Here is a 27,002-nt window from a genome sequence, read left to right on the forward strand (position 1 = left end):
TTAAGAAAACGTAGATATAAATCAAGAGACACGTGCAGTTTAACGATCCCCCAAAGACCCCTGAGGATCTCCGCTTTTTTGTTTTCATAAACTCAGCGCAACTCAAAAGTCAAGGGAAGGATTTGTGCACATGATCTGAAACTGCTGTCATAAAGCACTGACTCCTGTGAGTCTTTAGCTTATCTGATTCCATGATTCCTCAGAGTGATGCTACTTGCTCGACGGGCAGAAACCCACCAGTAGTTGAGCTGCAGTGAGTGAAGGCTGCTGCGTCTTTGTGTGATGTGCACATAAGGTGCATGTCTGCTGTGTGCTTGCGGTGGATCTGCTGCTATTGTATGTTTTGCATATGGATTCAGGGAAAAGAGTGTGAGTGCAGTGCTTTTACTTTGAAACATGGGTACAAAAACTGACATGGTCATTAACCCTTAGTGCTCATGCGGCACATATCTGTGCCACGGGTGCAGCCTTGGTAAATTGCTGTGGGAATATTACACAAGTCCTGGAGGTGTGTGTATATAAGTCCTATCTTCAGACTTTACCAAATGTGTTCTTATGTGTTGTTGAGTCAAAGTTATGATACATTTTATAATGCATATTTGTTTTTAAAACAGGGAGTATAGCGATACTTGCACAGAAGTGACAAAATAGACCTTTATTTACTTTTTTTGCAAACTTTGAAATGTGACGCATTTCCAAATTTCACAAATTCAATCAGATATTAAAATATTTTTGCTCAGTTTGTTTATTATAGTTAATCATTTCATCAGATTGCCTATAGGTTATGCTGAAATAGAGGATGTAAGACACTATATTTTTATATACTTATAGCCTCTTTATATGTTTTAACCTAGTAATGGAAAAAGTGCAGCCTAAATGCTCTGTGTTCTAAGGGTCAATGACCATTTTCACAATCTAATTTGCCGTGAACTGTGCACAGCACATGAAAACAAATGATGTGAGAACTGACTCTCTGGAAGATTGATTGATGTGCACGTCTCATGAGGGCATGTGTGGCTGCTCTACTCTGTTAACATGGGTGCCAACATGATGCAGACATGCTGGTCTCACACACACACACACACACACACACACACACACACACACACACACACAGTGTGAAAGCAAAAGTATGTAAAAACATAGACAAGGAAGCAAAGGAGGAGAGTATTTGGACGTTGGCTCACGTCCTAAACAAATTACTAGAGAAACAGATAGCTGGAAAAATGGACTAGAAAAAGGACCACAGTTGAAGTTTAATGGGTGGTCAAAAAAGTAAAATAGTCATAAAATAGACACACGACTATTTTTTTAAAAATAGAGATAATAAAGATTATTTCTAAATAATTGGCATCACAGGATTATTAATATTATTCATTTATGTTTATGTAACTTCTCTAAAACCTTAGAGTTTACTTTATGGGTGAGTGTTGTTGCTCTGCTTTGAAATTCTCAATTGCATCTGTGGGGTTAGATTGACACGCCACCTCCTCAGGGGTCAAAACCCTGCAGCAGCCTTTTGAAGAGCAGTAACTGAAGTGTTGCCAACCATTTATTAAGAGCTACTTACTTTTTACATCAGCGGTGACCTTAACATGAGGCGCTATGAGCTTACCGCTCATTACTTAGCAGTTACGTTAAGTCTTTACACCACAAGGTAACTGCAAAGGATGCACATTAATGTTGTAGCTGTAGAATCACTAGTGAGTACCGGTGAAATATCCAGATGGAGCCGCACAGAAAGAGCCAGACAGGCAAATCAGTGTCTTTTCTGGGCTGCAGTGTGCAGACAACGACGGAAACACAGATTAGCAGGAGATGGTGTCATCCAGGGTGCAAGGCATAAACATGCAAGTTCTTAACACTTCGATAAATCAACACAAAGCCCTTGTGGAGTGAGCAGGACAAATGAGGAAAACAGAAGCGCTTCACACGAGGTGCCAGATCACTGAATTTGACTTGACATTTCTTTAAATAGTAACCCTTTCGATATCTATCTTCAGCTTTGTTTATCGCTGACTCTTGCGGGGGCGTTTTCTGGTGCCGAGTAAATTCAGGTTTTCATTTGTGGCCTTAAAAGAAGAAACACTTTTGTTAAGTTAAGACACTTAAGTCGGCACCATTAAGCCAAGGTGCAAGGGTGAGCTGAGATGATAGTTTGGCATCTAAGAATAAACCATCAAGTGTCTGGACATTTTTAACTCGCCCCACCAAACTAAACTGTGGCCTTTCACTGACACGCAGACTGCATGTCAGCATCAGCAAATTCCTTCGTTTTTATGACTGAATTTATTCCCTCAATGTTTTCTCTTTGTGATTGTTCAACCGAGCTGAAGAGATAACAGCACACACACAAGGATGAGTTCCTCTTTGGTAAAGGCCTGATTGATACACATGTATAAACTGCTGATTGGGAATATTACTCTCACATGAAACTTAATCTGTACATTTTGTCATGAAGCTTTGAAGAAAGCGATGTTATCAGAGTATCCTTGGATTTAATATGCTGGCAACAGTTGAATATCCATCAACATGAACATTATAAATGTGTTATTTGGTATTCTATACTTGAACCTAGTATTTGGGTCATGTGGTTGTCAAATAAGCATGACTATCACCTGTCTGAATATCTTAAATCTGAGGAATAAGCTCATAACATCACTGTTTCATGTTGTGCCAGACATTCATTCCCTCAGATATTATACTCCCAAGTCAGCAGCAAGGAAAATGTCCCACAATCTCCGAATACAGCGACTCGTGCGAGGACGGAGAAAAATGTTCCTCCTTTAACCACAACTACATGCTACGTGCTAATTTTCCCTGGATGCTTAAAACTGTCGGTGTGCAGACAGAAGCAGGATGCCAGCTATAAAACCTGGCCTCAATAATGAGCAGGAAATTCTCCTCTGGAACATTTGGTATTCTTTAACGTATGCGGACTGCACCTTTCTCCAATGTGTTTTCAATAACCATTTTTGTGTCAAGGTCCAACGAGCTCTCGTTTGTCTAGGGTGGTGCCGCAGCTTGGCAATGATTTGGTGCCAGTATGTCACAAAGAAGAGGTGTTTTGGAATATTAGTATGCATATTAAAATAAATTAAATATTAATTTGAAGACACGTGCCCGGTTTGTGTGCTTTGCTTTGAGGTCAGTGTGTCACATGACACATGGAAGGAACTGAAAAACATACTACTACTACAATCAAACATATAAGTGCTCAATAATACTACAACACGACGAGTGCCATTTAGATCGCTCCAGTAAATTTCCCTTGAGTAGTTGTACACAACTGTCCACCACTGTTGCCGTGAGCTCTCTGTGTCATAGACATATCTGTGACCTGACACATCAGCTTGTATCCAAAAGCCAAAACAATGCAGGATGACTTCATACAGTCACTGAAGCTTTAGCTATGCTGCAGCACCTTCTGTGCCCAGGGACCCAAGGCCAGAGCTCCTCCTCCTCCTCCTACTCCTCCTTGCTACACTGAAGAAATCTCCCACTCATTTCTTTCCTTTCTCTCTTACACAACAGTGTTCATATTGCTGTCTGTGTACATCAGTCATTTTATGGGTCCCCTGTTGTTGCTCTCTCTCTCCCTCTCGGATCTCTTAGTCGTACAAGCACATGTTGACTTTAAAAATGCGGCCAGAATTTTTCCAATTTCTTATGCTCTTATAAATTTGGACAATATATCTTTCTTGTGTGCCATAACTATACTCATCCCATCAGCATACAGAGGAAAATGGGAATCTGGAAGTCATTACCAAATGATTGCATCGCAGAGAAAAATTAAAGTTCCACCGTGAGAAAAGAGGGTGGAAGCAGAATTGTTCTCGTGGAGTCCCCCCTCTGTTACAACGTAGGTAAGTATAAGTCAATGTAAATGAAGGGTAACACGTCTCTTACTGCTATATACTTACTATCACGTGGATTTGAAACGTAGAATTCAGCCCAGACTTTGTATTTCAGACTTGACATTTGGGGAAATTTGTATTCAAATCCAATAAACATCTGGCAATCAGTCCTTGGTCGATGGACTGACTGGACCTCTGACAAACTACGTTCATGCCACATAAAACTGGCAATAAACACAAGAAAACCAGGAGACAATTATAGTGGTCTTACAGCCTGCCATCCTCCAACAGTCCTGCAGGCAACAGAGGAAGTAAACAAGATTCCCTCTGTTAATCCCTCCACTAAGAATATTGGCTAAGCACAAACAAAGATTTGGAAGGGTTACGTTTTGAGCGGTATGATCTGTTTTGTTTTTTTCCAATATCCATCTGGCATAATATCACCCAAGAAATATTCTTTTGTTTAATTTGCAAACGGTGAATCAACAGATCCCACTCACGTAAGTCACATGCAAACCTTTGAGAGAGGTCAAAGAGTGGTTATCTCATTTCGATGTTATGTGTGGTGGGAGCCAAAAATATGTGAGCCACTTTTATATAAAAATTGGAATTTGATGCTTTAAAAGCAAACATGTGGTATCCTGGAAACAAATTGCAAGGCTCTCTTCTCATGTTGGACTTTGTAAAAATGTATTTTCAGCTTATAGATGATTGGAATATCTTTGATGTTGTGATCGTAATATGACTACCATTTTGTTAAAAGTGCAGTATGACTGTTGGAGAGTGCCAGTATGTCGGTGGAGAGTGAAACTGCTGCATTTTTAGTGATTAATGATGTGTACGGATCAGCATGAATGTTTTCCACAGTTTCCTTGCTCCCCTGTTGGCTTCTCACAAAACCTACACGATCAATTCATGGAGCTGTGCTGTGTAAAAAGAGGCCTGGCGAGTGACTCGGATGTTTGTTGTAAATTAGTACCTGTACCAATCCGTTTCAGAGTGAGAAGAAACGCTCTTTACATCCTATTAGTAATAAGATCATCACATTTAAACAGGACGTTCTGGTTATCATGGAGTTATATATCGTGATTTTTAATAATGCAGAGACCAAAGTGATTGGAAATGGGCTGGAGTGCAAATAAATTGAGTGTTTTTGAATGAAAAAGCTGAAAATAATACACTATTTTCTAAGTGAAAAGCTGTTTCTGGTGAAGCTGTTTTCGTTTTCCATCGCCGTCATCACAGAGGCTTTGATGTGGCGTCATACATCAGTTGTACGCAGTGTCCTGTCTTATTGGTTTACATGAACTTACGAGGGGGGAAAAAAACAATCTTGTGTGTTTGCAGAAGTAAAATAAAATAAGGGAGAGAATTGCGTTAAAATCGTAGGAAGACACAATAACAAATGACGTCAGCAAGTGATGAAACTTCAGTGACCCATTTTGGCCGAGGAAAACTGTGAATAATGCTGAACTTTCCTGTCTCTTTCTTTCTTTGTCATGCAGAAACAATACTACTGCTGTCACGACATTTAAAACCAAAACCAGAGGTCTCAAACGTCACTTCCTAACAGAATATAATACAACACTAAATATGGTTGTTAGCTATTGTCATAAACAGTAAGCAATATTATATATGATCATTTTATGTTGTGTTTTGTGTTTCTATTACAGTGGTCCATATGTTATTTTACAGGGTTTTTTTTAATGTCAACTGTATCGTTCCATATCATAAACATTGAAATTCTGGAAAATATCATCATGAATATCATTGATTTTAAGCTAATTTCCCAACATAGTTGAACGTTTTATGATCACATGACCAGAGTAGATGCTCATTAGCCCCAGGTCATTTGAGTTTGAGAGCCCTGACCAAAACTGTTGACGTTAAGTCTCCACTATAGAAATAAACTCAGGCATTTATCTCTGAAACAAAATAGTGGATAAAAAACAAATGACACTGCCAATCCCAATACTAAATAGCAAAATGCTTAGTCTTGCCATTCAGAGAGCAAAATTAATTTGAAAGCAAAGCCTTCACATACGATCTGAATGGACAAATATGAACAAAAGACAACCCTTACTTAAAAGACAAATAAAGAGGTTTGAGTAATAGAAGAAGCTGTGTTTGGGTGAGTGTAAATAGCAGACTTGTAGAATGTTGAGTGACAATTTTCTTGTATCACAGTGTCTCTGTGAAAACATTTTATCTTCAAATATCAGGCCAAAGCATACAATACCCTACTCTCCCTGTTGCTCTCTTGGGGGTAAACCTGATCACAACAAGAGTGTGCAGAGACTCCCTCTTCCCAACTCCCAAGGAACCAGCAGCAACAAGTAAAACAAACCATTTTAACCATACAAGTGTTTCAAAGGAAGTCCACTGCAGCTGCAATGACCAGGCCTCTTATACTAGAACTTCCTGTGCAAGACCAATCAGCTCCCAGGATCCACCCACAGACACTCAACACACATGTCATTCAATCAAACTGCACACCTGCAACCCGTCTCACACTCACATGCAGACACATACAAGGAAAAAGAAACCACTGACCACCTCTGTTTCTTGTGCTCCCAAAATCCCTTCTGCCCCAACTTCATCAACTCCATCCACCACCAAAACAGAGGAAAAAGAAGCAGAGATGTGGCTACAAATAGACAAGCTGACAGTATATTATTAATGTTAACTGCCAACTGAAAGAGCCGCATGGAAGTGTGGGGTTAAACAAACATCGCTCGATTTGTTAGGTTAAGTTAAGTAGTGTGACAATTAGTGTTGAGTATTAATCAGGCACAATGATGAGTGTTAGAAGAATGATGTATGCTGGCACCACCAACATCCACCTCTGGTGTCATATAATCTAAATGGGAACAAACACATGTGGTTTGAAGCAATAACAATTCAAATTTTTGCGGCTGTCATAGAAACAAACTAACTAACACTAACGACTGCACTGAGGGAAGAGTTCAAGTGAATGAAGATGAGGATAATCTCTCCAGCTGTTTAAATACATGATGTGCATTATAGTGCAGTTGTTATTGGAAATGAGCCGTTATACCATTTTGTGGGATTATGCGAGGCCATTTTACAAGCCATTTTAGCCAGATTTGAGTCATTGGAATTACTCATCGTTTGGCATGATCTAATTATGGGGGTTATTTGAAGTAATCGTTTACCTTAAAAAAGACAACTTTTTTAAAATCATACTCACTGAGATTTGCATGTTATAAGTGCTACACTCTCCGGCTTTGCGTAGTTTAAACATCTCGGGTGCCAGATTTCCTTTTTGGATTGTGCTACTGAGTCGCACTTAAAAAACACATAAAGATCCACGGTGAAGTCACAGCTTGGAGGAGAGAGTTGGAAACTGCGACTGTTTATCAACATAACAGACGTTTATCCCCCCCACCCCCATGGCTCATCCAAATCTCAGGTGTCTTCTGCTCACCAGGTAAGCACGAGATGAAAAAAGTGAAAAAAAAAGAGAGAAAGTTTTCAACCAATACACTCCAAAAATTAGGGAAATATAACTTTGCATATTAAGTTTTGAGACAGATATTAGAGCACTACATTCCTGACATGTTGATGTCCCCTTATCTGATGTGGATGTGTTATATTTTATTCATCTTTTATCTGTAGCTGTTGTTGTCATAGGTAAAATGCAAATTTCAGAAATGAGTCACCTTGGTGATCGTAAGTGCTTTCTCACAACAATAACAGCAAGCGTTGAAAGCCTGTAGTGTACGTCCTTGTGTCTTTTTTCCTAATTTTCATATAAAGCGATGACGTTCAAATACAACTTTGTAAAAGAGCAGCCGCTTTCCTCCATATCTCACTTTTCACAATCAAGGATTGAAAAGGAACATTTCGTTAAAACCCCATTTTGAGAAACTACAACTGACAGCTGCATTACCACATTTAACGAGTCTGTGGACTATTCCCACTTTTTCCACTGCTGACAGTCTCGGTCTGACATTCACTGCAGAATGCATTTATCATCATTGTTTATTTCTCCTCTACGTCTGACTAACCGTCGACTACTGTTTCTAATTTCTATCAGGTTAGTAAATTCGTGTTGTTGAAAGGAAATGGCCCCCTTTGGTAAGAAAACTGTCCACTCTTCATCCCCTGTCTTTTCCTCTAAATGGAATGCACATTTCCAATTGACGCAAACCCGTCCCTCAGACGTATCCTATTGATACACAAAGGCCTCCCCACATCCAGCCTCAGGATCCCTCTGCATGGCTCCAATAATAAGACTTTTCTTTCCCTGACACTGCAATAAGGAAGCCTTGGCAAACACCTGACAATCTCCAGACGCAAGGCACTGCTTGCCAACAGAGTGGAAGCATCCAGAGTGTTGTTGTATTAAAGGTCAGTTTTATGTTTTTCTTTTTTTTCCCCCTCTCGCATTGCAGACATGATATGATTCTCGGAGTTCAGAGAGATTTGAGTGTTGAGTTATAACAACTCTGGTCATATACAGTCCACATCTTTACTTTATGGGGGTAAAAAAAAAAGAAGCTCTGTCTTGAAACTATTTGCGAGAGGATCTCAGCCAGGCAAACTCTACTAAAACTAAAAATACATTGAGTATATGACATGTTCTGTGTTGATTTATTATTTGTGTTGCATTTTATATTTCCATGTATTTGGATTTTACTAGTTCTTTTAACACTTGCAACTTCTTTGCTTTGAAACGTCTATTCACATTTCAATAGAACAATATATAAAATGTCCCTGAGCAGCACTGTTACACTATCAGATATCAACTAATCACTTGCATTAATCATCCAGTCTGTGTCGATGTAATCTGTGCAATAATCCTGTGCCACATCACGTTTAACATGTGTACTTTCTCTAGTGGTATGTAAATATTTTAAAGAAATGTTGTAGTTCTCTGGTTCGTAATTATATTGAACAGAATTATGAAGTGCAACTACAGTGGCAGCTGTTAAACTTGATTTTTTTTTTTATTTTTTTTTTTTTAATGCCACTTCTTTCCTCCAACATTTTTTCCCCTGAAAAAAGAAAAGAAAAAAAGTGAACCAGCTCCAAACATAACGAGGAAGATTGTGGGTCCGATACAGGGAGGGAACGATGGGCATCACAATGCGAGAGAGAGAGACAGACAGAGAGAAAGACAGAGAGAGAGAGAGAGGGAGAGAGAGAGGGAGAGAGAGGCAGGAGGGGTCACGAATCGTCCACTTTGAGTGTCAGCGCGGATCAGAAAATTACGCCATCGGAAGGCAATTATGTAATCTGTCTCTTAACGACCGACCACAAACGCTCCAAACCCCCAAAGACATTGATTGACAGGCGCTCCGCCAGCCTCTATATAAGAGCAGGGAGGCGGATTCCTATCCAGTCACTGTTGTGCCTCAAATGCTGCGGACTGTGGATGTACTGGACCAAAGTGGACTTTACGCGTTTTACGCACGGGGCTATTCTGTGTCCTCTGGCTTTGACACCACTTTTTATTCAGCCGATCATCTAATCAGACCAAGACAGGTTTGAATTTGATCGTTTTTTGCCGGATATCTGAATGAATAAAAACATAATAAGCACACGTTTGTCAGGTAAGTTACCACGCAGGACACACTATTGTCGTTACACTGCAGTTGTGGTGTGGGGAAAACAATACAGCTACTTGACTTCCATTATGAAACCTGACCCACATTTAATTCCTTCACAGTCAGAAATGGGTTTTGAGATGTTTTAAACTCGTTATTGTGACACATTTAAGTTATTTTTCTCAACCTGGATCCATATCAGATGTTGAAGATGTCTATAGAAAGATGAGTCATCTGTGTTCTTTGTGTTTCTCAAGGAGATATGATACTCAGAAGCCTCTGCTTGCTGCTCTTATCTTTGAATTCCCTCCATGCATTATCTGAAGGTAAGTGGACAACATTGAACATATGAATAAGGATGCATTCTTTGATTGATAGACAAATGTGTAAAGAAGTTGCCATAGCAGCTCCACGATTAATCAAATAAGTTCACCTGTTCTTGTCCATTTTTTTTCATTTAAGGATTAATGCACAAAAACCTGTTTCAGTCTGATTAGATGGTACTAGCTTATTTTCAGAATTTAAAACATTATTCGGATCTCAGAGTTTGTTGTTAGGATGATTCATAGTTAAGCAGATTGCTTTTTTATTTGCCTGGCTTTCAGAGTCATGGACAGACTCTTTAATTAATTGATAGCTGTAATTATGTGAGAAATTAAGGTACAAGTAGTTGTAACAATAATATTAATAGTTATTCAACTTCATATATATAGTTTATGTTCTTGTCTTAAGTTTTCTTTTAGGTTATCCTTGTCAAGATGGAACTGAAGTCCTAGCCCCTCCTCCCAAAATCTTTTCCATTTAGCTGACATTTACTACTGTTGCTTTGTCTGAAAAATAGTGATTATTTTGAGTTTTATTAATAAATTAATACCCATTTGCATTCCCCCCACTGTCTACTTTGTAGATGGCGAGCAGGAGGATGAGACGTCATTCGACTTGTTTGAAATCAGCCACATCACACGCAAAACGTTGGGGGCCAAACAGTTTCGGGGCCAGAACTCAGAAATCCCAGCATACCGCTTCATCCGCTTTGACCACCTTCCCCCAGTGAGCCCCCCCATACTCAAACAAATACTGCAACAGATGCAAAACAATGAGGGCTTTGTGTTTGTGGCCAGCATACGCCAGGACCGCGCCTCACGGGGCACACTGATTGGTTTGGAGAGCGCTGATGGCCAGAGGCAGTTTGAGATTGTGTCCAATGGACGGGCCAATACTCTTGACCTGGTGTACTGGGTGGATGGCTCACAAAATGTGGTTTCTTTCGAGGATGTGGACCTTTCCGACTCGCAGTGGAAGAACGTCACACTTCAAGTTCATGGGGAAAATGCAAACCTGTTTGTGGGCTGCAGCCTGATAGACAGCTTCATCCTGGATGAGCCTTTCTATGAGCATCTCCAGGCTAAGGGAAGCCGCATGTATGTTGCTAAGGGATCCATTCGGGAGAACCACTTCAGGGTAAGGCCAAAAAAATGACCACATTTGTTTGTGAACTGGCCCTACAATGGTTTTTCACCTCTCAGGTGTTTCAATAAATAAAACGGTGCCCCACAATAAGCAGTGTGGTTTTAACCAAAGTTTCCAGAGGTGGAGACCAACACACTCCAGCTTCAAAGAGTTTCCCTGGTTTACTTGTGGAGAAAGAACTCCATATTTCGACATTCCTTTTCCCTGTGTGTGTGAGTGTGTAAACGTGAGTGTGTGAATGTGTGTCATAAGGTCAAGAGCGAAGAATGATTAGGCTCAAGTGTTAATATGTTTGTTAGTCAAATTCCACGGTGTCTTTTCTTGTCAAACAGGGCCTTCTGCAGAATGTGCGTTTCATCTTTGACATCCCGGTGGAGGACGTCCTCCTGAGCAGAGACTGTGAGGTCACCAAGGAAGGTAAGCGTGCTTATCAGGAAGGTATTTAAACCAGTATTTACCCCGAGGTTCATACTGTTAGATCAGCTGGATCGTTTTATTATTTGTGGAATCTTCGTAATCCAAAAGATGAGTCAAAATAATTGTGTTTGAAAAGTCCCTCGATACCTTACAGATGTGATTAGGAAACTCATTCACGTGAAATCCTGCGAGGCACCATATCTGTATTTTGTAAAGTATCAGACACAGCAACTTTCCAAACCAAACAGTTTAACATACTTGATTCCCTTCATCATTTTTTTTTTTTTTTTTTTCTTAAGTGAGTCAAATCACTTGAAGATTTAATATGTGGAACAATCTCCCGCCATGACTTCATATTTACGGAAACAGCCGTGTCAATGCACTGATGCAGTGGCTTGAGGTCGAGTAATGTGCGTGGTGAACAAAAAGAGATACAGATGCTTACGTTTATTTCCTTTGGCAGTGGAATTAGAATAATTTCTTGGGAAAGAAATAGAAAAGAGAGCGCGAGTGGTTCGCTGCAGTGCAGGGAGCTTATGCTTCCAGCTACTCTCACTCTCTCACACACACAGTGAAGTCATGAATTGGCTGTTAGGGTTGCATCTCTCTCAGTACTTTGTGATCCTCAGTGGGACTCACGCAAAGAAGTACAGATATCTGAGCAATCATCTAACACCGGTCACAAGATCTGGAAACGATGTCTCTGGGTTGCTGTGACAAAGCAAATCCATGTGCAGAATGTGGGTTTTTGGATTTCTGTTGCCACAAGTAGTGTTGAATTCCAGCAGATTTGTTTTTTTTTCCCTTTAAAAAGCCGTGGAAATTTTCTGTGCACTGGCTGGTAACAGCCAAGCTTCTGCACTGGTAGCAATTTTAATGCCAATAGTCACTTATAAACCCATAAAAGCTGTCATGTTGCACATTAACGAGCAGCACTAAAGCCACTCAGGCTTTTTTGCTCCCTTCTTTAAATTCTTTCCTTTATCTGTGATGAGAAAATAGAGCGCGTCTATCAGGGAGAAAAGAATGTGTAAATGCTTTCGCAGATGAGCAAGCACGCGTTCACACATGCGGCGTGGAGCCTTCCTGAGATCTAAATGAATCCAGCAGACTGTAAAGGAAAGAAAACAGCACTGGCTGCAGTGGGACATCGCTGCACAGTTTGGGTGACTTCTTGATTTAGAACCCCCAACTCTGTTATTCATCTTCACTAATTCACACGGCACAATACAGCTGCACATGTCATATTCGGTGTGAACGAATGAACATTCATTCAGAGGCATTCATTCCATGGCGCTTTGACTTGTGTTTGTTTTCAGTGTCACACATTCATACAGGTCATACTTTTTTTCCAAGGTTCAGTTGTGTGAAAAAACAACTTTGGGGCATAATTTGAGAGCTAAATTAAATGCATGATTTCACATGGTTTATTGCAAACTCCCCAGCACAAGATCACAGATCCAAGTGGCTGGTGATATGGTCACAAAGGAGTAGTTACAGTGATAAATATTGATAAATAACAGATGATTAAAGATTGATTTTTGTGTTTTTTTTAAACTTAAAACATTAATTAAACAGAAAACCATTTCACGAATATGTGGTAAAATCATAGATTGAACAGTTTGATAAGTGAAGCCTAGGAAGTAGCAGTTAACCACTAGAGGGCGTAAAATAACTCCATTTGAGTGGGGAAATTCGTCTACTTTTCACTTGGTTTGTAATGTAATTACGCTCCCATTTAGAAAAGAATAGATGAGAAGCACTGCACACCCAATACCAGCGTGAATTGACAGCTGGTATTGTTTGATAGCTGCGTGGTTACAGGTGATGTCTGAGAACGTCTTTTTCTCAAAAAGTGACATGGCACCGACCGGACAGATCTTAAGTCTCACAGCTGCAGTCTATGGCTAAAACATTTAAAGCTCAAACAAGATTAAACCTACAGTATATGATATTGCTATGAATTGCTATTGCTGAATGATTGCCCTACTCTGTGGGGATGTCCTGCTCCAAATTAAACCATCTGTGTGGTCACTCCAGTCTGTTAAGTACATATCAGAAGTGTCCACTAATCTGAAAGTGCATGGAGATTTATGAGAATGGTATGTTTCTCTCATCAGAGTTTCGCTTTTTTGAGCCGTGCCGTGCCAACGCCGACAGTCCTCCCCCACTGTCATCTGTGCAGGAAAGATTTACAGTTCACCCATTTCTAACCCTGCTGACTCGACATCTGTTTTCAGGGGCAACAAGTACAACAGTGTAATCACTGCATTGTTGTGGCCTTTTGGCCAACTACAGGAAAACAGGAAATTGATCTGTTACTGCAACGAGTTTCAATCATCTTATCGCTCAAATATGTTTTCCATCACCACTCAGTGTTGATGTCTCTGTCTTTTTTGTTCTTTTTCCCCCCGCCTCCTCCAGATGATGCTAATCTCGTGAGTGAAAGCACAGAAATCGTGGATGTGAGCCCTTCCATCACGACGAACATCATAGGTCAGAAGACGGACGAGACGGGCATCGATATGTGCGAACGCTCCTGCGAGGAACTCAGCACCATGTTCCAGGAGCTCAAAGGCCTCCGTGTTGTCGTCAGTAACCTTATTGATGGCTTGCAAAAAGTGGTAAGTGGTGGACATGACAACCTGGCTGATTCTGCCTTGCACAGTGAAAATCAACATAATCCTGACTCGTGTTTGTTTTAGACGAGCTGCTGCCTGATTTATCACATTTCACAGGCCACTTTGTGATGAATTTGATATCACCACAGTCTGCCTTCAAGTGAGGGAAGAGAGTTGACATTTTTATAGAAAACTGACACGTTAGGAAAATAAATGACATACTCCTCAGTGCGGTAGCACGGAGGTAAGAGGTTTGAATTAGGTTACTAGGTAACCTAGATGACTTTTAAAGCAAACAGTAAGTAGCGGCAGGACTGTTTATAGAGTCGCCTGCGATGGCTGAACCCATTTGACTCCCGCTCTATCTGTGGCAGTGTGAGTCAGACAGATTTTATGACATGTTACATGTGGATATAGGAAGTGTTTCCCTGGCAGCGACAGGGTCCAGTCTAATGTCTGGTTGTGTTTAAACAGCCCATGTGTTTCCTCTGGGAGCCTCCTAGCAATAAGAGTCTGGGCATGAACCTTGGGAAAAAAAAGGCAGGGATGAGAAGGGTCCCTGAGGCTCTTCCAGACCGAGTGGTGTCTCAGATTCTGGTGCTGCTCACTGCTGCCTCCCTTTTCCAAGAGGAGGATACAACCACACACACTCATATATATATATATATATATATATATATATATATATATACACATACATATATATAAACACACACACACACACACACACACTTTGGCAGCAGTTTATCGACTGAAAGTTCCTTAGAATCCAGCCAGAAATCTCATAGTCTCCAACTGGGTTGGAGGTCACAGTGTGCGTAACTAAATAAAAGGCTACTTGTCTGTGGGATGACATCACAAGTACATTGAAGAGTGTTGTAACTAAGAACCACATTTTAAAGTTTTACAAGTATTCCTTTTCATACACAGAATGGACTTTTTTTTTTTTATTAATTCATAACTACTGTTTTTAAGTGATGTTACAGACTTCTTCACTAAAAAGAGACTAAGATTAAAGTAATAAGAGCCACTTTCTGTGAGGTTTCCTTGTCCCAGTCAGATATCAGATTATACCACATTGCTGGACCGGACTAGACCTAAAACAATAATCAAGTTTTACCAGCTGTGTCACATTCTTTATCGATTTATCTTCTCCGTTTGCTTGTTTCTGTTACTCACTCTGACGGCAGGTTCAGTTCCTATGCTCTTTATGTTTTGGTGGAACAAATACACACATACTTCCTTCACACCGTCAATCAAGCCTTCACTTGTCACTATCACTCTCTTCCCTTTGACGAGGCAATGTCAAAACAACACTGAACTGGAGAGGAACATGTGTCGGTGTGACAGCTTCACCAAAATAACATCTCACAGAGTGAGACGCACCATCAGTGATGATAGTTCACATTTGGCCTTTGATTACTAATAATGTTTTAATGGTGTTTGTTTGCATTTATTAATAGAGATTTAGGTGCAGTGTAATGTGTAATTTTTAACTTTTTGGAACTTGACTGATCACAACTTGCCTTTCAATAAGTAATCTTACTAATATATGAATAATATCTAAGTGATAAACACTACTTAAACTGGCAAAGGAAGGATAGAATGTTCCAAACCCCACATTTCATTTCAACCAGCTTCAGGTTTGTTCATGGTGCAAATATGTTTCCGACTATATGGTTTTGCCCGATTAGCAGGTGTCCATCTTCACAAGCTTAATAAAAATGCATCACACCTGTATCACTGCTTACTCTGACTGCACATCTCTCCGTTAATGTGTTTTCAGACAGAGGAGAACACAGTAATGAAGGAGGCTCTTGGGAGGATGAGGAACACTAAAGAGAAAAACATGTGCTGGCAGGATGGACGACTGTTTGATGATAAGGAGGACTGGGTTGTAGACAGCTGCACCAAATGCACTTGCCAGGTAGTGAAAAACCCGTACAGAATATAATGCACAGACTCCCCGTAGATTATCAGTGACCCTGATGCATCTCTAATCTCACTAATCACAGGAGTCCAAGATTGTGTGTCACCAAATAACGTGTCCCCCTGTGGCATGTGTCAGCCCCTCGTTCATTGACGGCGAGTGCTGCCCCGTGTGTATGAGTAAGTAGTCGTCCTGTCCGTCGTATTAAACATAATCATAAACACACTTGCAGTTTTATGCGTGCATCCCATTTTAAATTAATGTAGGATTAAGACAACATCCCACACATATTGAATTTTTAATACTCCAGTGTTATAGCAGCCAGGTTTTCTTTGTGAGTTAACCACATGTTTATTGGTGAAAATGTTAGACACTGAACAGGCTTATTTATTTACTTGTATGACTGTTGTATGTTTAACAATGAATAGATATGGGAGACTTTGAAATGCAAAAAAAAAAGTACAGTTTTAACCGTTTTGCTTTTACTTCTTCCAGCTAATTTTAGTGACGATGGCTGGTCCCCTTGGTCAGAGTGGACGGAGTGCACAGTCACGTGTGGGATCGGAACTCAGCAGAGAGGTCGGTCATGTGACGCAACCAGTAACCCCTGCACCGGACCTTCCATCCAGACCCGTAAATGCAGCCTGGGCAAATGTGACAGCCGTGGTGAGGACATTTCTTAAAACCTATAATGCCATCCACTCTGAACACACCAGTTTTGTTTTTTTTTTATCTTCTAATACACACAATTTAAAGATGATGAACTGTTGTGACCCAATATATATTATAAAGCAAACTACATTTGTATACTACTGTATATGCAGCAAACCCTCTATAAAACATCAGAGTGAAGGAGGAAATAATCTTTTGTTTTTACATTTTATTGTGTGTATTTATCACTAATGGATCGCGACTACTCATTGCAGTTTGCCTCACATTCTGCCACTAAAGCTCTAGCTGAACAACAATTTCCATGACTTCATGAAGTCATTGAACTGGGTCTTGTGTTTAATTTCTCGGTTGGGAGACTCGTGGTAGAAACAACATATTGTGTGCTTAAGTAATTAATTAGAATCCATTTGCCTGACTGAGGATGAATTCAAGCGAGGAGCTGGTTCATATGGTCAAAATTAATTCCAAATAAGTCACAGAGGGGATCTTCATGGTCCAGTGACTCACCACACAATATCAATGCGATCATAGATGTACCATACACATGGGCTGGAGTGTGTGCTAGATTGCGAAACACACAAAATGTGTCTTTGATGAATTGCGGTGTTAGCATGTGTTATTGTTTGCAGCTAAGATTACATTGCATCGGAGTGAGTGACTGAATCAGTTCAACCACTGGAGGATAGATTACCCTCAGTGACATAAAAACTGGCACCGGCATCTTGGAACATCTTTGAAAGCGAGCCATCACTGACAACATCACACAGTGTTTACTTGTACAAAACATGGACGTTTACTTTTCTAGATTATGAATGTCTGTCACTATTTGTCTGAATGGAAGTCAAGAGGACAATACATGAGGTGTTTTTCTGCACTCTCTCGCTGACATTTGTGATTTTGATGTTACCCAGTGCGCCAGGATGGAGGGTGGAGTCTGTGGTCGCCGTGGTCTTCCTGTTCTGTGACTTGTGGAGAAGGACAGATCACCCGAATAAGACACTGCAATGCTCCTGTGCCACAGCTGGGCGGCAAAGACTGTGAGGGAAGTGGAAGAGAGACTCAGCGCTGCACTGCCAATCCGTGTCCCAGTGAGTATTTCAGCTTATGAGGCAAAAAATTCAACAGCAGCGTCTCTATTACAGCAGCTAGAATCCACGTCAAATAACCAGACTTCCTCATGCCTCATGTCTCCCCCGAGGCAACACTCCTCGTGTCTTTTGGCCTCTTGTCTGTCTTTCAGGAAATGTTGACCCAAATCAGATCAGCATGTTTTCTCTTGCGCTGCTAAGTTCCAGGCGTCTGACTCCTGCTGCTTTTTTGACTTGCAGACGTGGAATCCTGACACTGTTTTATTAAGAAATACAGAGACTGAAATATCTGTGGAATTAAATGCTTGATGTCAACGTCATGCCTCTGTATCTCATCAGTTGATGGCGGCTGGGGTCCTTGGTCACCTTGGGCGACCTGCTCAGCAACATGTGGAGGTGGGATCAGAAGTCGGACACGGGAGTGCAACAGCCCTCAACCTCACTACGGTGGCAAGAATTGCATCGGGGAAACCAAAGACAGTGACAGCTGTAACACTAATCAATGTCCAATTGGTGAGCACCAATTTATTTCTCTATCACAGATAGAGAAATAAGAGATTCCAACGCCTGGATTTTAAGGATATGCTGTAAATTCTGTGTGTAGCCACATTAAGGGCCCAACTGACTAACCTAACTCACTGAAGTGTCGACATGTCGAGATAATGTGAGTTGGTGTATACGAGAACATAAATGTCCACAAAGGTCATCTGCCAGCTCCCTGGTCCAATCTCTGCATATTATCTGAGTGAACGTGTTTGAAAATGCAGCAGAAACTCCCCAAACTCTGGATAATTCACTGTGAGTGAATGGGCTTAAGTCCTGATGCCACCCACTGAGATCTTCCAGATCCTCCAGAGATTATATTCCTGATGTGAACATGTCTCCCATTGCGTTGGCCATAAATAAATGGTAAACTCCAAACAATGTCCGACCCAATTCTCTGGACATTATGCGGAGTTCCTGTTCATCTGGCTTATATCTCGGCTGGTGGGCTTTTTTCTTGAAGCATCGAGTTGAGATTAAACCCTCACAAACAGAACTTGAATCATTGAATGACATCTCTACAGATTTTCCCTGACAGATTTGTTTAAATCCATTTTCCTGGGTTTGTATCCACTCATGTCGTCCAAATCTCTTGCAGATGGATGTTTGTCTAACCCATGCTTCGGTGGAGTGGACTGCAGCAGCGCTCAAGATGGATCCTGGGAATGCGGCCCATGCCCTACTGGTTTCCGCGGAAATGGCACTCATTGTGAAGACATTAATGAGGTAAAAGTTGGTCTTTTTTTTTTTCCTTATGCACATGAAAACCCCCAAAAAGGTGTATTCATATACCTGTGTTTGCACTGCACCAATGCTTTCCTCTCCCACAGTGTGATATGGTGCCCGATGTTTGCTACAAAGTGAGTGGAGCACAGCGATGTGTTAACACTGACCCCGGTTTCCATTGCCTGCCCTGTCCACCACGCTACAAGGGCACCCAGCCTTTCGGTATGGGCGTAGAGGCTGCCAAGAAGAACAAACAGGTGAGCAGTTAACGCCCAGTCAATGTCAGACTGCTGACTGGATGGCCTTCAAACACAGGTAATGTTTGAACATGCGTGAACTGAATATGTTAAAGTAAAGGATAAAATATGGGCCTTCAGCTCCAGGCAGACTTTTTTTTGAAACGCAGTTGTGCGGATTTTTGTTTGTCAGATTTAAATTTATGAATGACGGAAGCAGCAGCTCAGGTGATTTATAAGCCTCAGTCCTGCAGTGAGTGTTTTCACAGTCCTGGAGGGGAGGCCCTGGCCACATATTGTATGAATGTGATGCAGTATCGGCAAGCAGAGGGAGACTCGGGCAACCCTTAACAATAAACACATGTTGGACATCTTAGATACTTTCACTCTAAGATCAGAAATGGACTGAAACAGCTGTATTTTCACTCTTCTGTATGTGAATGTTTTTTTTTTCTTCATTTGTGCTCAACTCACTCGATCTGTAGAACAACTTAGTATTTTCACTTCAAACTCTGTCCAAAATGTATCCGTATCACTGGTTATATGTCATTTCATACACAGTATGTCACATCACTGAAGTGGAATACGCTTCTTCTTTTCCTCCCATGTGATCACTGAATTCACATAATCGCTGGAAAACTGAAATACTTGCAGTGCCACCCCCATAACATCCTTCTTGGAGGACTCTGTCACTCTTTGGCTTCTAGAGCTGCTTAACTTTAATGTGATATCCCAGGTTCACTAATTGATTTTAGTGAGGGAAAAAGGAATTGGCTCATCGCTGGCGTTGACCATCACAGTTTTGATCAAAAGCCTGCTCATGCTGCTGCTTTATGAGCTCATGGAGTGGCATCCAACTGGAGTTATCCATCATCCTGTGGTAATGATTGGCAGCTGTGGATACCTTGTGCTGCAGTAAAGGGCAACAGTGGGTCGTAGTGGGATACATATGGGATTTCATAAAGTCGCTGCTGCCTAGAAGAAGGCAGAAGCCATTTTTTGCCATTTTCAGTGGCAATAATACAATGGAAACCAAGACTAATCACAAGAACATGGTCAGGCGTATATTTTCCTTTTCATACTGATTTTTATCCACTGCCCTGTGATCAAGTCACATAAATACAAAATCCACCCTCCCCTTTTTTTCCCCCCTTTAGGTGTGTGAGCCAGAGAACCCATGCAAGGAGAAGACCCACAACTGTCACAAATACGCTGAATGCATCTACATCAGCCACTTCAACGACCCCATGTACAAGTGCGAATGTCGGACTGGTTACGCTGGAGATGGCTTCATTTGTGGAGAAGACTCAGACTTGGATGGCTGGCCCAATCACAACCTTGTGTGTGGAGCCAATGCCACTTATCACTGCAAGAAGGTATTTCATTTAAACCTCATTCCGTCATATGGTTTGCTGGTTTGTACTGTATCTGAAATCTTCTTAATACAACGCTGCTGTTTCAGGACAACTGCCCAAACCTTCCCAACTCTGGACAAGAAGACTTTGACAGGGATGGTCAAGGAGATGCCTGTGACAAGGATGATGACAACGATGGAATTCTAGATGAGAGGGTACGAGAGTCTGTTACATATGGCGTTACATTCATTTAAATTCATTTTAATCAAAGTATTCTCTAATAACTGCTTGCTTTCCACTACAGGATAACTGCGCCCTTCTTTACAACCCCAGGCAGTTTGACTTTGACAAGGACGAAGTTGGTGACAGATGTGACAACTGTCCCTATGAACACAACCCTGCTCAAATAGACACTGACCACAATGGAGAAGGGGATGAATGTGCAGTGGACATTGACGGAGATGGTAAAACAGATACAGGCCTAAAGAGATACAATCCTGTGTGTGGGCCTATGGCAGTTTTCATATCTTTACATCTTTAAATGTTTCCCCCCCAGAAATTTTGAACGAGAATGACAACTGCCCCTATGTGTACAACACCGAACAGAAGGACACTGATATGGATGGGGTTGGTGACCAGTGTGACAACTGTCCAATGTTGCACAACCCTGACCAGGTACTGTGCCACGCACACATGACAGCCTCCACTTCAAGAGCAAGTACAGGAGTCACTAACTCATTCAACATCTACATTTATCCTAAAAGGTGGACGTGGACAATGACCTGGTTGGAGATCAGTGCGATAACAACCAGGACATTGATGAAGACGGTCATCAGAACAACTTGGACAACTGTCCCTACGTTGCCAATGCCAATCAGGCCGACCATGACAAGGACGGGAAAGGAGATGCTTGTGACTATGATGATGATAACGATGGTATACCTGACGACAAGGACAACTGCAGACTGACACCCAACGCAGACCAGCTCGACACTGATGGTGAGAAGGAAATGTTCTGTGTCTTTACAACATTTTGCTTTAGAATCACATCTGAATTCTGCTGTTGATGTTGGTTTTGAAAATGATTTGTGTTCACATTTGCATTGAAATGTTGACATTTGAATCAAATATTAAAAGTATACACTAGTGTTACTGAAAAATGTGTAATAACATATTAGAAGTTCTGGAAAGATTTAGAGAACATGACACCGTCTTCTCAGTGGGCATGGGAGCTTTTTTGAATGCATCATGGGCGTTACCTGTATGGTTTCTTTAAATGGCCAGGTTTTTTCTTCAAGATTATAATCATTTTGTTCGGAATTAGCTTCAATGCAGCAGGATTTAAATATGGCAATTGTGGAAAGAGCCAGCAACTGCATTGGCATGGGTGATGTCATGATGTATGACTTAACGGAAAGCGTCCAGGAGGTCACACACCAAGCCGTGAAGTTTTTGTTTCCTTTAGGCTTTCACTTGTGATTAATCTACAGTGTCATATTGAAGCAGGATTACCTGTTGAGTTTGTACAGCTGTATGTGAGTGAAAACTCTTACCACAGCTCGTCAGACAGTCTTAATTTGTTAAAATGTTTTGCTCTTTTATGCAATAAGATAGAAAACAGCAAGCCACCTCTGCACAGTGGCATCCTTTCCCCTGTGCACCCCAGAAGCCTGAAGTCTGGCTCTAATAAACTTCAGGCTTCAGAGAGTAACAAGTATCAGTGGAAGTTGTCACAGCAGGAAAGATGCCTTAGGAGACAAAGATATTAAATCCAGTTTTCTGGGAGGAACTGGTATTTTTTTCCATTCTTTTGTAATATTATATTAGTGGAGTTCCTCTGCACGCACTGCATTGGGAGTACTTTGACACCATGTGAGCCGCAAAGAGAGTTTTCCAGCCTGTGGAAACAATCTAGTTCATATCATGCATGTCTAATTTAAATCAGGTCAGACCTTTGATGTTTTTTTTGTTTTTTTACAGGCGATGGAAGAGGGGATGCCTGCAAAGATGATTTTGACAATGACAATGTCCCAGATATTTTTGACGTGTGTCCAGAGAACAATGCTATTACGGCAACAGATTTCAGAAAGTTCCAGATGGTCCATTTGGATCCTAAAGGAACCACTCAAATTGATCCCAACTGGGTGGTCAGACATCAAGGCAAAGAGCTGGTCCAGACTGCTAACTCTGACCCAGGCATTGCAGTCGGTGAGCAGTACACGCCTCTTCACCAGCAACATATTCCTCATTTATTTGCTACTCTTGAAATGACTTCACATTTTGGTGTTGTTTTCATGTGATGGCAGGTTTTGATGAGTTCAGCTCAGTGGACTTCAGTGGGACGATGTACGTGAACACAGATAGAGATGACGACTATGCAGGCTTTGTGTTTGGCTACCAGTCGAGTGGGCGCTTTTATGTGGTCATGTGGAAGCAGATCACACAGACGTACTGGGAGGACAAGCCTTCCAAGGCCTTTGGCATCTCTGGAGTTTCACTCAAAGTTGTCAACTCAGTCACTGGCACTGGAGAAAACCTCAGGAATGCTTTGTGGCACACGGGAGACACACAAGGACAGGTGCGCTACAGTCTGAGGCTCAATCCCATTTCAACACTTAGTGAATAAGTGTTGGGACAAGTATCGTGAAACAGAGTGTCCCCATTTTTATTGAGATAGAGGGGTAGGGTTAAGTGTAAGACCAACTAGCCTTTCAATAGAGATTATTTTTTCGGATTGCAGTACCTTGCAGTTATTCTACTTAAATATAAACTCATTAAGTGATGATGCATTACATTATTGCAGGGGTGTCCAAATTTATGAGGGTATATTATAACAACTTCCACTTGCAGTGGTGAAGGGTTAGGGGTAAAGTTTGGGCCGAACTACTATTTCATCTGATTTAAGGTTATAGCAGTGTTTATGTTAAGTATTTTTTTTATTTCTTTACATAGGTTCGCACTCTGTGGCATGACCCTAAAAACATGGGCTGGAAGGATTACACAGCGTACAGATGGCATCTCATCCACAGACCAAAGACTGGTTTTATAAGGTGAGAACATCATGCGTGTGTCCTGTACGATGTTCTTCTGCCTCATGACTCTTCAGTGACTCATAGAAAATATTGTGAAGTCACCATGCTAGCTGTCAACCAGTGACATAGCAACATTATATTGATGAACATGTTATGTGACCATGGTTTCACCACATGAAGGAGTCGACCATAAATGAGTTCAAGTTGGTCCTGTATTTTGCAGGGTTGTGGTCTATGAGGGAAAACAGATCATGGCTGACTCAGGACCAGTTTATGACAAGACATTTGCCGGAGGAAGGTTAGGCTTGTTTGTCTTCTCGCAAGAGCTGGTGTTCTTCTCCGACCTCAAGTATGAGTGCAGAGGTTAGTACAGATAACGTCCCTCTCTTTGAAGTTGTAACCGCAAATGTTTCTGACGTCTATGAATGTGTGATTTCAACTATGATATTAAGTTCCATCGCAGTGTTTGTTGACAGGATCACGTGTCACATGCACTTGGACGAAGTTCATTGATTTAGCCAAGGCCTAAATGGATTTTACCACATCCTCAGACAACAGACAATAGCAGTCATCGCTGTGTTTAGAATGTGTGACAACAAGCGTGTAGTTCGTTTTGATTTGTTTGACAGTGGTTTTTGAGTTTATGTTAAGAATTTGCAACTGTAGAAATTTGCAAAAACAATTGCAAAAAAAATTGCAAAAAATGTGGGTACTAATATAACGGGGAGAATGGTGCCTCTTTCATTTATAATCTGCATATGTCCTTGCTGAGTTTGTTGGGAAGTGGGTAGTTACTGTGAGAAGTGTGTAACTTAATAAAGGTCATAGTCATACACCCGTAGTGCCACAGTCAGGCCCAACAAGTTCAAGAGTATTGTGAACGCAGGTCAGAAGAAAAAGAATTGTTAGGTCCAATCACTCTGTTACAGAGGCAGGCGTTTTTTCATTTTTGCATTTTTCTAACAAATGTATATATAACATCAAATTATATGAAATCTAATATCAGAGTAGAAATATCATCTTTGTCATCATGCATCCACAACTTCAATTAATAAATGCAAGCAAGGAACTTAATATTTGTTGCTGTTTAACGATTCATCAGGTGAGCACTTGAACTATATGGTGCCTCACAGGTGAAAATTAATGCAAAGAACAGATACTAGGGATGGGAATCAGTATTGGTCCATACTGCTCAAAATCACTGGTCAATTTGATGAATTATGTCTTTGAAATGACTGAGCACAAAGGTGTTAACAGCTTCATAGTTCATAAATGGTCTAAAATGACTGTATCAGACTAATATCAGTAGATACTTGAGTTTCTGTTATGGGTCTCGTCCCATCCCTAACAGAAACTAAGGGAGAAAGTGTTTGAGTGGTTTGTGTGTGTGTGTGTGTGTGTGTGTGTGTGTGTGTATGTGTGAAAAGACTTTACAAAGCCAAATCTTTTTCAAACCTCAGATAACCCGGAGTTTCCAACAGTTTTCACAAGGTAATGATGAGAGGTTATGTGTTGTGTGTCGGCTAAAGCAAGACGAAGAGTCACGCTTTGTTTCTGCATGTCAGCACAATGACGCAGATGCTCTGTGAAAAGCCTTTTCACATCCTCTGTTGAATGCTCAACAGTGAGAAATGAGCCTGCACCACGTCACCATACATGTAGACACATCACGCTTTTTGTTGTTCATGTTGTAACTCCATTCTGTCTCTTCTGACATTTGTGAAAGTCATTATTAAGTGTTGTAAGAGTTCATCATAAATGTGGCATTAAAAGAGCCTGTTCTGTCTTTCCACAGATAACTGAATGAATCAAGTCTGCAAGAAAACGATGAGAAAGGAGGTAAATTTCAGCATAAATGAGACTTTTTACACATTTCCTTCTTGTGACTTGCTCCATCCACTGGAAAGAAATCCATGGCCAATTTCAGTTTTCCTTGTGACATGCATATATTTCCCAAGCTGGGAAAAGACAAATGGGAGTGGACAAGTTTAGACAAAAGGCTGTGCAGAATATCTAATTATAACTAGTGTACCTACATATGTCTACATTTTTAAAGGTCTAATTGTACAACCACTTACATGCTGTGTGTGCTTTTTACTTTGTACAACTCATAAGTGACTCAGTTCTTCGATCTTAAATGTGTTTGCATCCCGAGGCTCGGTCGTGTCTTCTGTTTTGCAGAACAGCTGGATAATTCAGTGCCTGACAAACATAAACCATAACCAAAAACCCGAAAACCCATTTAACTGTTTGTGACTTTTTCCTCTCCATTCTTTTCATCTCGAATGTGTTCATGCAGAAAGTATGTGCTAACAATTGAAATAAGCCATTTTAGTAAGTGCCAAAGATGTTTATACTAAGTCTGTATAATTTTTTTTTTTTGTAAATTATTTATGCCCTGCTTTTGTGTTTGCTCGTTTCATTTTATGCTTGTAAATAATTATTTATTTGTTTACACTGACAAAACACATTGAATATCGCAATCATCAAGATAGCACATTTATAGTATTGCAAGTTTCTTTTTCTCTTTTTATTTTATGCTGTTGTCGTGCACTTCCTTTACTTTTAGAGTTTTAGACGTAACTGTAGCGTGAGGATAAACTTCAGCTGCTTTTTAAAATAATCACATACATAAACAGAGCATGTGTTTATGTATGTGATTATTATAATAGTGTAGCTGAAAAGAGAAAGTGAATTCTGGTAGGATGTGTACAGTATGTTTAGAAAAGCCACTGTGTTTATTTCTGATGCTGTGCATACGAGGCCTCGTTGTTGTCAAAGTGATATATCACGCTGGTACATGACGAAACATTTTCACTTCTTTCATTCTGTGAATCTACACAAGCGCATAAATGGTCCATCACTAAAAACATCTTATCTGAAATTAAAAAAAAATGAAGGTAGATCAGGGTACATTTGTAAGTGTAAAGTTGTGAACCAAGCACCAAGTGACATATCATTTTAACAACTGTTCCGTTCCTCAGTCAGTTATTATGTGTGATGACGAACAAACGCAGTGAAAGCATTTTATACTTTCTTTCATATAGTCATATTTGTCAATGCTGTGAAACGCTCAGTGTTTGGCAGGAAAGGAAAATCCAAATGAAAACAGTGCGACTGTGTGTCTGTATGGTGTGGATGGAGGACGCGTTAGTGAACATCATTTTGTGTCTGTGTAACGTTTATGTTCTTCAATGTTTGATTTCCATCTTGGATCTTTTTTTGTTGAGAGATTGCAGTGCACACAATGTAAATGTTTTTTCTTTTCCTTTTGTATACTTGTGTTGTTAGATATACATTTTCTACGAACATTAGTGTCAGATTGTTCTGTTTCTTAAATAAATCACTTGTACACATTTATATGGATTGTGTATATGAGGATTGACAGATTATCCCATTATAATTACTGTAAATATGCCGTAGTACATTTATATATACACACACACACACACACACACACACAGGCTAAAATACATTTTAAA

The 27,002-nt window shown here is 40.6% G+C and overlaps 1 protein-coding gene across 2 annotated transcripts; it reads left to right on the forward strand.

Moving 5' to 3' along the window:
* The first annotated feature begins 9,059 nt into the window (after positions 1 to 9,059).
* On the forward strand, positions 9,060 to 26,880 carry thbs2a (thrombospondin 2a). Of its 2 annotated transcripts, XM_058651829.1 has the most exons (23): positions 9,060 to 9,436; positions 9,688 to 9,756; positions 10,338 to 10,891; positions 11,233 to 11,317; positions 13,742 to 13,941; positions 15,725 to 15,865; positions 15,954 to 16,047; positions 16,364 to 16,534; positions 17,452 to 17,628; positions 17,968 to 18,141; positions 18,770 to 18,897; positions 19,002 to 19,154; positions 20,291 to 20,509; positions 20,596 to 20,703; positions 20,793 to 20,952; positions 21,045 to 21,163; positions 21,253 to 21,487; positions 22,469 to 22,696; positions 22,795 to 23,066; positions 23,441 to 23,538; positions 23,744 to 23,883; positions 24,981 to 25,011; positions 25,316 to 26,880. In XM_058651829.1, exons 1-23 carry the CDS (start codon positions 9,403 to 9,405, stop codon positions 25,317 to 25,319), a joined length of 3,594 nt encoding a protein of 1,197 aa, XP_058507812.1. In that variant the 5' UTR covers positions 9,060 to 9,402; the 3' UTR covers positions 25,320 to 26,880. The 2 variants fall into 2 exon arrangements, with proteins under 2 accessions (XP_058507812.1, XP_058507813.1); XM_058651830.1 differs by lacking the exon at positions 24,981 to 25,011 and having other exon boundaries at positions 9,061 to 9,436.
* Positions 26,881 to 27,002: the final 122 nt, after the last annotated feature.

The sequence above is a fragment of the Solea solea genome, chromosome 15 (genome assembly GCF_958295425.1).
Source record: "Solea solea chromosome 15, fSolSol10.1, whole genome shotgun sequence".
NCBI lineage: Eukaryota > Metazoa > Chordata > Actinopteri > Pleuronectiformes > Soleidae > Solea > Solea solea.